Here is a 12033-nt window from a genome sequence, read left to right as displayed (position 1 = left end):
ACTTTGGAAAAAATAGCTGACTTATGAAAGCAAACAAGAGCATATGGACCAATATGCATTCCCTGCATTTTCTAACTGTTACAAATTTTACTCTGAAATATATAAAAGAAAATATAAATAAAGTCACACATCTGAAAAGATGTAGGAATGTTTTAAGAATTGTTAATAGAAAGTCTTCTTGCACTATCCCATATGCTGAATTTTTAGCACTTGCAAATTCTTAGTTTGAGAATATCTTTAGGATGATTAAGTCACAAGAGCCTTGAAGAGAATGAATCGATATATTCAGTTTAGCATTTAGAGTATCAGCTACAGTAGCAAAAAAAAAAAAAAAAAGCAAATCCAAAAAACCCAGTGCACATTTCCTTGCACTTTCAAATTACTACAAAAAAATTGTTTCAACTTTGAAACTTGTTTCCATAGTGCTTGTAATCCCAATTCTGCAGCAGAAAATAAAATGGGCGAACTGACAGAGTAGCCGCCACTACTATATTGCACATGTTTTCCCTAAATACTGTGCTTTCCCCTCCCACCCCCCACCAGTGTTGACACAGTCTAAATCATGTATTTTATGATTTAGTTAAAAAGTTCTGCTCAATTGCAGACTCCACGACTGTTAAGTACGCTGCATTCTCTTTTATATATTTAACAGAGGAATCTGCCAGACCATAACAGAAGAAACCAGCTCATCTTGCCGCTGTTGCTTGGCTTTCTTATTCACTCTTCGATGTCCCTGTCCTCCACAGATGACTAATACTGAACTTGCCTTTGTTTTCTTGAACTGGTGGCTCTTCCCTTTATTAAGTGCAATATTTGGATCTTTCAAGAGCTCATAAATGGTGCTGTCCTCTGGCCCATGCTCCAAAGAGCTGGATCCGTGAGACAAGGTTAATGATCCAGACGACGATGACAGGTCACTTTTTTGGGTGATGGAGCCCACTGAGTCCCCTAACCAAACTGCATTGTCAGGGGAGCTCTGACTTAGACAGGAATTAGATACCTCATTCGGAAGGATGTCCTTCTGGTCATCATCCTGAGGTTCAGAGTTGGGAAGCAGACTGTTTCTGGAGTGACTTTTGTTTTTCTTGTTTAAAGCCGTAGCCATAACAAGGAATTTCACAGGGCCGTTATGTGCATGGTAGGAAACCATACCTCTGCCTGAGGGGGGGAAAACACACACTTTTAAAGCAGAGAACATTACTGCCTTTGGATGTATATGGACATTAAGCAAGTATGAATTTCACACCCACTTTCTGTAAGTAGCCCTTATCAGTTGTCCTTAATATTAGTGTCTTCCCTCTGCTGGTTATCTCCAATTTATCCGGAAGATAGATTGTACGTAGTTGTTTGCATGGTGTTTCCCCATTAGACAGTCAGCTCCTTGAGAGCAGGACTGTCCCTTGCTTTTCTTTGGGTCCCCAGTCCTTAAAGTGTCCGGTACACATGAACTTGATAAATGCTTACTCGTTTGACTTGACTCCTTCGTCCCCTACCCCAAATATCTAAATAATTTTAACACTAGATATTCAACTCAAGTCAAAGTGTTCACAGCTTATGTTATTATTAATCTGGGAGACAATAATTTGAATAATTTTAAAGATGGAGATCTGAGAGAGGCAGGGTGTCAAAGGATTGTTGGATCATAGATCTAGACCTGGAAGGGACATTTAGCACAACTGTTATTTTATAGAGGAAGAAACTAAGGCTGGGGGAGGTCAAGTAACTTAACGAAGGTTACCTCCAGTAGGAAGCATCAGAGGTGAGATCTAAACACAAGTCTTCTGACTCCAAAGCCAATATGCTTTTTGCCACTGATTCCAACAGCTTAACAATTTGACATCAGAGATGTCAAACACACTGAGGCATGCCTATGGTCTATTTGGAGATCCAGATTAAAGTGTAACTTGGAAATATTTGACAAAATAAATAAAACATAAGTTAACATGGATAATGTTAATATGTGGTTTTCAGAATTGTCAAAGACCTAGTTTAGTGGCCCATTTCTATTTGAGTTGAACACCACTGGTCTACACAGCTGCTAAAAAGAATTCCTAAATTATGGGTCCCCTGTTCAAGAATCTCCACTGGCTCCCTATTGCCCCAAGCATTAAAATTCTTCTGGTTAGTACTTAAAGATCTCCACAACCTGGCTCCAACCTACGTTTCCAGACTTATTACACATCATTCCTCTTCACTCACTCTGCATTCTAGCTAAATGGGCTTTTCTGCTGTTCTTGACACAAAGCATGCCATCTCCCACCTCTAGGCCTTTGAATAGTCTGTTCCCTATGCCTGGAGTACACTCTATTCCCTCCTTATCTCCACCTCTTACAATCCCAATTGTCCTTCAAAGCTTAGCTCAAGCACCATCTTCTACATGGAGCCTCTCCTGAACTCCATACATCCAGATACTAGCTCTTCCCCTCACCCCCCAATTCCTTTGGATTTGCTTTATATATACTATGTTTCTCTTTCTACGTGTACCCCTTCTTTCCCTCCTTCTCCCCCTCCCCACCCCGGAATATAAGTTCCTTGAAGGCAGAAACTGTTTTATGTTTAAGAATCTTTATCATCTAGTACCAGGCCTGGAAGCTAGGGGGTGCTTAATAAATGGTTTCTGATTGACTGATAGGACCCAAAACCCAAAAATGTATAGTTTTGTAAACTGTAGTTTCATATGTAAACCTGAAACACTTCATCAATTTTCATACATATCTTCTAAATGGTAGTATCACATATCATATGGTCCAAATATTACAAGTCCTTACTTTCTTTGAACAACAAAGACTTCCAGCTTATTGTTTGTGCTACTTCCTCTCCAGGCCTCTAAAAAATAACTATTTTTTTTTCTATGAAGCCCCTGAACTACAATGTGTGTGTGGGTGCACACACATACATATCTACACACATTATAATTCAGGGATTTCATAGAAAAATATATCTTTACATGTATATGTATGCATACACACACACACACACACACACACACACACACACACACACACACACACATAAATATAAGGCCTTTCCCTGATGTCATGGTCCTCTTCGAAAACAAAGGACAAATACAACCTGTGAGTAGCCTCTCCCTCTTCCCTTTCCCCTTCTTTCTCCCTCTCCCTTTACCTCTCCCTCCTCTGCCCAAAGGAAGGTACATTTCAATGACTGAAAGTTGCCTCCTTAATTTCGGGTTTACTGGCTAGATTTTGTTCTCAAAAACCAAGACTTAAACCCAGTTCACTCTGGAGCTCATAGATTGGAAAATAGGTCCCTGCTCCCCTAGCATGTAGTGGATGTAAAGACTAAAACTGTTTCTCTTTTGGCCAGGAACCCTGAGTTCCCCTCTCAGTTTAATTTTTTTTTTTGAGTTTTGATTAAAGGGGCCATCCTTTGATTAACTTCTTAAAGAGGCCTATTCATTGAATGGGCCTTACCTCACTCAAAGTGAGAAGTAGAAAAGACCTAAGCCTAAGAGGGCCAGGGTCTCCCAATGCACCTTGGGCCATCTCTAGTCATCCTGGTGAATATAAGGCCACTGGACCCACATGGCTCTGGAGGAATAAGTGACTCTGGTGACCTTGCACAGACCTCTCTCACTCAAATCAAAGTCAACTGCAAGTCATGTCATCATTTCCCTGATGTCATGGTCCTCTTCGAAAACGAAGGACAAACACAATATATGCATACACACATGTATATATGCATATATAAAGTCACCTCATCTTCACATGCTTTGTTTTTAATGTTTACTCCTTACATTACAAACTTTTATTTCAGATGTCATAATTGCTATAAATGAATCCAATCATTCAATCAACAAATACTTACTAAGTGCCTACTATACACCCTTGAACTGATACCTCAACTTCTCCATTTCATTTTTTTAAACTCCTAAACAATAGTCATGTGTTGCTTTACTGCTGTCATTTTGCCACAGAGGATGATATAATTGTGTGAGACACTATCTCATGGAAATAGTACTAGGGCATATATTTCAGAGCATCATAAGAGATGAAAAATATATATGCTAAAAACTTGTAGTCTTGAGAATATTAGTAACATACAACTATGATTTAGGAAATTTCAGAAAGTAAGGATATGTTAGCTGGAAGAAGAGAAAGGATAGGGTGGGGTTGGGAAAGTATGGGACCAGGAAGGGACTATCCAGGTAATCTGGTTGTAACACTTTCATTTTACAAAAGAGAAAAAAGAATCAGAGAGATATATCAGTGACATGATTTGATGGATGTCATTCAGGTGTAACTAACAGAGCCAAGAGGTGAACATTATTCTTTTGATTCCAAATCTAATTCTCTTTTTCCAAGAGTAGCTGTATTTGAATATTTAAAGATAAATCAGGTGGATTAGGTTTGTTTTGCTTGCTATACATGATATAACTAGAAGCAAAGGGTGGAATCAGTTTTGGTTCAGCATAAGGAAACAAAAAAAATCAGAGTAATCTGAAAGTGAAATGGATTACATCAGAAGGTACTGAGTTCTCCATCAACATACATCTGGAATGTATGAGTACATTGTACAATGTACAAGTGGACAACCACTTGTCAGGAACATCCCCACTCCAATATGGGATGGAGCAGAATAGATGATCTCTTGAGTTCCTCTCCAGTTCTTTGATACTGTGATTGAGAGAAATGAAAGAGAAGTGACAGAAGGGCTGGTGATCTTCAGTCCTACTTGTCCCACTACCTGTATACTGTGTGAAGCTGGGTAAGTGATTTCCACTCTGTGGCCCTCACCTTTCACCTTTTGTAAAATGGGCGTTCTGGATTAGAGGATTTCTGAGATTTCTCCTAGCTCTAAATATGCCATAGTCTTATAAAAAAATTTTTAATAAAATATTTACTACCCATAAAGTTAATTTGTAATGAACTGTTTTACCTTGAAAGGCTTTCTCCATTCTATTAATAAGTAACACCAAGAAATAGAAAACTCATGAGAACATAGGCTGATAATAAAATCAGACATATATAAAAATATATACATAAAATATACATATGTATGTGTATATATGTCTCTCTCTATATATATATATATATGTCACAGCATACTAATCATAGGATACTAAAAACTCCAATAAAGTTTAATCCATATAGATCATGACAAATAAAATGTTTTAAAATTAGTGTTTACTTAAATCTAAAAGGATTATGTAGACACAAATATTTAAGGCTCTTCACTCACCAGTTACTTTGGGAATTCCTTGCAAACGAGGAACTGGAAGAGATACGATGATTCCCAGATTTGTTCCAACCATTAATAAACCGTGACACACCAGCAGACTAGTCACAGACACCCGCTGTTGCCCTATAAAAATGGTCAATGGCCTGAGATTATTTCAGTTACAAAGTGTGATCAATATATTAAGATAGAATAAATGCAAAATATATGTCAGCATATGTTTAAATACAGCATCCAATTAATCAACATTACTTATTAATCATCTACCATACACCAAGTACTGTGATGAGAACTAGGAAAACAAAGACATAAATGGATCAATTAGTCCCTGATCTCAAAGAGTTTACATTCTATTGAGAGAAAATAAAATGAATATATTTAAGTAGACACAAATACACACACATAGTAAAGAGAAGATCATTGAAGGGTGGTGCATTAACAGCTGGGGGGGAGGGGGGAGGAAAAAAGTTCAACGAGTTAGCAAAAGGAATTATAATTTTTATAGAGTTTTTAAGCTATAAGGGGCCTTTTATAGATCATGTAGATTAGTCCCTTCATTTGGGTGATGAAGAAACTGAAGTAAGAAAGTTAAAGAAGTGACTTCCCAATTCCTCAGATAATTTCCTACCCCAGGTGCAGGATTTCATTATACCTACATTATGCCCTGGCACAGACTACTCTACCCCCACCCCCACCGCACTTTAAGCTTTTTTTTTTTTTAATGTGTTGTCTCCTCCATTAAGCTGTTAGATTCTTGAGGGCAGGGATTGTCATGCCTTTCTTTGTATCCCCAATGCACAATGCCTGGCCCATAGTTGGTACTTAACAAATGTTTACTAACTATGTCATTGGACTGGATTATTGATTAAGTGCTGGAAGGGTTGTTAGAGATCTTCTAATCTAAGTCTTCATTTCATAGATGAGGAATATGAGACCCAGAAAGGCTGAATAACTTGATCATGATATAAGTATCAAGTGAGAGGTGATGCGTGAACCAACTCTAATTCCAACTCCATTGCTCTTTTAACTATGCCTATTTACACAAAGTCACAGCTACAAAATGGAAGAGAAACATGCAATTATTTTCAAATTATTTTCAAATTATTTTCAAAAAATTTTCTACTCTAGGTACCTATCACACCTGTCAGACTGGCTAACATGACAAAACAGGAAAATTATAAATGATGCAGAGATGTGGGAAAATTGGAACACTAATGCATTGTTAGTGGAGTTGTGAACTGATCCAACCATTTTGGAGAGCAATTTGGAACTATGTCCAAAGGTTTATAAAAACATGCATACCATTTGACCCTGCAATACCACTTCTAGGGCTGTATCACAAAGAAATCATACAAATGGGAAAAGAACCCACATGTACAAAAATATTTATAGCAACTCTTTTTGTGGTGGCAAAGAACTGGAAATTGAGGGGACATCCATCAACTGGAGAATGGCTGAACAAGTTGTGGGATATGAACGTAATGGAATACTATTGTGTTATAAGAAATGAGGAGCAGGCAGACTTCAGAAAAACGTGGAAAGACTTATATGAACTGATGCTGAGTGAGAGGAGCAGAACCAGAAGAACACTGTACACAGTACATGTACAACGAACATGTTGTGCAATGACTAACTTTGATAGACTTGACTCGTCTCAGCAATGCAAGATTCTAAGACAACTCCAAACGGCTCATGAAGGAAAATGCTATCCACATCCAGAGAAAGAATTATGGAGTCTGTATACAGATCAAAGCATACTATTTGCTCTCTCTCTTTTTGTTTTGTTTCTTCTTTCTTGTGGTTCATTCCATTGGTTAGAATTCTTCTTTGCAACATGAGTAATGTGAAAATATGCTTAATGCTTAATGCCTTTTGATAGTGTTATGGAAAGGATCCCTAATGCTTTCTGAAAGAGCCTATATCAGATTGCATGCTGTCTGGGGGAAGGAGGGGAAGAAAATTTGGAACTCAAAAGCTTTTGGAACTGAATGTTGTAAATTAAAAATAAATAAATTTTTAGAAAATTTTTTCTACTCAATCATTTCTTCCAGAGATGGGCTTCATTCCTTTTCTAATTTAAAGGTAGTAATACTAGATTTTAATTTTCTCCACCTAATTATTCCATTGACTCTATTCCTTTATTTTCATCCCAGGATTGTCAGCATCAGCCATAGCAGGCAGATAATAAATAGATCTGAAGCAACTCTTCTATGTTTGTCTGAGACCAATCCAACACAATAACCCAATTTATCCCTATCATGTAATAAATGGCCCAGGAAAATAATTAGAATTAATTTTTTCCCTTTTCTATATATATAATTTATTTTCAAAAATCCTTTTGGAAGTTCTAATAAAAACACGTTAGTCTCAGGTAAGTCATGATTGCTCTAGTACTCCTTAAACCGTAAGACATGAAGGTAAAGAATCTGCTGTCATTAAACGGCCTTTGAAATCTCAATTCATGCTCCAGCAGTTTCCAGCTGTAGAATTCATTCATTCTTTTTTTTTTTTTACCACTGTAGTGACTTTATTTTTAAATGTTAACATTGATTCTTAATATAAAAACTTATGTCATTTACCTTTTATGATTTATGGAGGCTTCATAGATTGGAGAGAAAATAATGTGACTTTTAGAAATTTGCTTGGGAAGTCAGGAGGTATTTTTTAATTTGCAAAGCTACTAGAGGTGAGCATGACTAAAAACAATGAAAATATTGGTTTTATTCCTCTTTGGCTGTGGTTTGTCACTTTTTAGAAGAGATCTATAAATTTGAACACAATCAACAATACCAATAACTTTCATGTATACAGAGATTTTAAGGTTTGCATAGCACTTCCCCCCAACAACACAATGATGCTAGTATTACAAATGTAAGCATGTGACTCTTAGATTTTGCTACCTTTTCAAGTTGTTTGGTTCATCTGAATATGGAAGAAGTCTAGAAGGTAGCTAAATAGTCAGCGAACTTGCTTCCAGGGCATGGATTACCTCAGGACTTTCCCCTACCAGCTCTTTGGTAGGGACCAAAAGTAAAGATTTAGAATTTAAAAACGAAATCGACAATAACAACAACTGAGGAATTCTGAAATTCCTGAGCCATTTGGTTATTATTAGTCAATTGATCATTGCTTGATTAGGATCCATCCTGCAGAGTGGGAATTTGAGGAATATACTGGAGGGTCACCATAGGGTAAGACCTCTCAAAAAGGGAAGCCAGACTTATGTTCAGTCTCGCAATCAAGAAGTGAAGTCAAAGGAGTACTAGCTTGCCAAGACAACTCTATCCTCCTATCTCCTATGTTGGAGGTGGTAGTCTTCACAGTCAAGATCCCAAGAGGGCAGAACTAAGGAGACTTTTGATAGTTTTATGGAAAGGATCCCTAATGCTTTCTGAAAGAGCACTGTGGAACCAAACCAAAGATTGCAGCTAAGTTTGAAGGTGGAGGTAGTAAAGACTATAACTGCCTAGTAAAGCCAGTTCAAGTGAATCCAGGTAGAAGCCAGATTCAAGGAGGAAGCCTGGTCCCAAACAAGCAAAAAGCTATAGAAATTGAGGCTATAATAGAGCTACATGGAGATGGGAGAGCAGAAACTCAGTCAGAGGTGGCCGCTACAAGGAATGGGGCCAGGACTTTGGAAGTCAGACTATTTGAGATAAGTGGGCAAAAGGTTCAGACACATACCTTCCTTTTCTCCTCTCTCTGGCGGCCATCTCCAGTCATCCTGATCTATATCTTGCCACTGGATCCAGTTGGCTCCAGAGGAGAAATTGAGGATGGTGACTTTGCACAGCTCTCCCTCACTTAAATACAATTAACTTACAAGTCATGGTTCTCTTCGAGAAGGAAGGAACAACAGCAGCAACCTCCCTAGCCCTAACCACACCACCCCCCCCCACCCCAAGCACACATAGTCTATAGACTATAATTCTGTTTTTGTTTTTGTTTTCTCTCTCTCCTTGGACTCTCTTTGAGAAACTAAAGTCTTTTCCTCTGAGCACTGAGGGAAGTCTCTTAACTTTTCTTTGTTTTAAACATTTATTTTGTTGTTGCAAACAATGTTAACCACAGATATTTGCTAATCTGGGTGCACTTACTGGGATTTGTGGTTGGGAGGACATAATTGTAGGGGAACATCAGAAGAAAGGAGAAAGATTTAAAAATGATTTGCCAGAATGCTATCTCTGACAGGGAGTCAGGACTAGAAAAATAGAGAATTCTAGATTCCTTTTATACGTTTCCAAAGCAGAGAAGAGATGTTCATACTGGGGAACTCATTTAGGTCATGAATCAGTAGGAGGGAAGAGAAGAAGGCAAGAGTGGAGAGGCTGAACAACCCTGCTCCCCACCTCACCCCACCACTGCTAGACCAGATTCATTATCTCCATTTTCTAGATGGAGAAATTGAAGGTTAGAAAGACAAAGTAACTTGTCCAGGATCACATTAATTACTGTCAAAGGCTGGATTCAAACCTAGGTCTCTTAACACCAACTCCAATACATAATCCCCTACATTATACTGCCTCTAATTCAAATATTGATATATTTCACGATAGGTTTGAGAACTGTAAAACTTATCTATAATTTAGTAGATAAAATTTAAGAGAGCTGACCATGGCTCAGGAATGTTAAGTGACTTGCCCATGGCCACAAAACTTGAAAATGTAAGAGCTAGGATTTGAATTCAGGACATACTGATTCTAAGTCCAACACCCTTATTCAATACACCACATTGCCTCCAGTCCTCTACTGAATAACCTCAATTTGAAACTGTCATTCTCTAATTCTGGAAGTTTACATTTCTGACTAATATTTCCCCCCTTGTTTGGGGTCCTTTCTCCCTTTGTATCTAGTTAATTCAGATTATGGATAATAGCCAGGATTTTTCTGGAGTCCTGATACAGTTTTTAACTTAATTTCAATATGTTAGCTGAGCTGTATGCTAGACATTCTTGTACCAGTAAGGCAATAAACACAACATCAATGATAATTGTGAATATACCTACATAGTTCTGCATTGAAAGGTATGAGAGACTCTCCCTAAAGAAGGTAAAAGAAGTATAACATTTATTTAGACACAACAAAACCATATCCCATAACCAAATGTTCAGCTCCCACAGCCAGTCAGCCCACTTTACCATAACAGCAAGGAACTTAAAACACCATATCACAACATGGAGCCTTGCCACCCCAAAAACTCTCTGACCCCTTGCTGGGGTCTTCCCCAAACACAAACTCACAGTACAGCTAAGTCAGCCTGTTCTGTTCTAACAATCATGAGGGTGGCCATTAGCAGCCATTAGCAGCCATAATATCTTTCTCTCTCAGAATTTTCTGACATAACTTCTTTTTCCTGTCAGGAACCTCCTCCCATCATGTAACTGTGATGTAAGCAGGTCACATGGCCTATTAATGGGTGGAAAAGATCTTCAAATCTAATTGGTACTACAATTCTGTAATCCTTGAAGTAGCAAGCAGTGAATATTCTCATTATAGGTAATACATTTCAATCCTATTTGCCACACAATACTATTAGTTTGTGAGTTTAAAACCTGAATTTTTTCAGGATCTGAAATGAGAATACAATAAATAAAATTGTATAACAGTCATCAAACTTGAATAAATCTGCTTTTGAATGCCATTTTATAACATATCATCTAGGTTATTAAATTTAAACATCAGGAAAGACTTAATGGAGACTCCACGTAATGGGAGATAAAAGAAGATAATATTCCAATGGATCTGTGATCTCATCCATGAGGGTATGTTCTCCAGTGATGGAGATTGCACCTTATCCATGTTTGTGCCACATTCTGTGCCATTCTTGTTAATATCCTACCATAAATTCTCTATGGGAGGCAATCCATTTTGAAGGGATTCCTTAGATTTCTTTTTATACCATGGAGTACCATTGTAGCATATGACCTGGCCATCAGTTAATCCTCACTGTTGTTATATGACTGGCCTACCATTTTTTGTTTGTTTCTGATCACACATTTCTAATGATAATCTTTTGCACAGGTTCTCCTGCATAATTCATTCTTTATTTGTAACATGGTTCAGCTTGCTTGTGCCCACCATTATCTTTGGGTGATCATTCAGATTATCAATTTATCAAATCCATTTCCCTTTGTGTAATTATATACTTTAACTCTTCAAGGACTCTAAAATTCTATGACTTATGACTAAAACCAAACCAAAAACATCCAAGAAGAGGATATTGCTAAGGGATTCACATGAAATTCCTTAAGAAGTCAATGTGTTAGTCCTTGTACACAATGTCACATAATCTTTTCCATCTTTTTATCTTTGTGGTTGAATACTAGAAGATAAGAAGAAATATGCAAACCAATCAAAATTTCAGGTGATAAAGAGGCTAATAAGTAAGATGCTTGTCACTGTAAATAGGTTATAGGATATCACTGGCGATGACTACTGGGAAAGAAGTAGCAGTACAGATTATATGTTATTAAATGGAAGCTAACTGGTTATGCAGTGTTGGTGAAGGATAATAAATGGCCAGTCCAAGTGTTGCATGTGTAACCCTAGAATATTTAAAGACTTAAAGGATGCTCCCCCATACTCTCTAGAACACTGGGCAGCTACTTTATAGATGAATTTTAGAAGAGCATAGACAAGAAGTACACAAAATGAAGAGTAGTGGATGAATTTTAATATGTACAGATGGAGGGAATAACCGCATGAATGAGGTCACAAACCTCAAGTGCTCAAAGTAATAAGTGTCACATTTCCAGAATATGTTTGTTTAGTATCCTATCAATTCTGGGTTTGAAGCTAATTCCACATTTATTAGTTCCTCCAGAAACAAATACT

General features: G+C 37.5%; 1 protein-coding gene across 3 annotated transcripts in view; it reads right to left on the bottom strand.

The window, feature by feature from the left end:
• Positions 1-550: 550 nt before the first annotated feature.
• The window catches only part of ARHGEF10 (Rho guanine nucleotide exchange factor 10), a 244523-nt gene continuing 233040 nt past the window's right edge, over positions 551-12033 (bottom strand). For all 3 annotated transcript variants that reach the window (XM_036752754.1, XM_036752755.1, XM_036752756.1), the window contains 2 exons: positions 5203-5325; positions 551-1158 (listed from right to left, as the gene is read on the bottom strand). In XM_036752754.1, the coding sequence (XP_036608649.1) occupies positions 638-1158; positions 5203-5325 (644 nt within the window). In that variant the 3' untranslated portion in view covers positions 551-637. The remainder of the gene's footprint in view (positions 1159-5202; positions 5326-12033) is intronic.

This window comes from Trichosurus vulpecula, chromosome 3 (assembly GCF_011100635.1).
Source record: "Trichosurus vulpecula isolate mTriVul1 chromosome 3, mTriVul1.pri, whole genome shotgun sequence".
NCBI lineage: Eukaryota > Metazoa > Chordata > Mammalia > Diprotodontia > Phalangeridae > Trichosurus > Trichosurus vulpecula.
Note: the sequence above shows the minus strand (reverse complement) of the source record. Positions and strands in the feature narration are given on the sequence as shown.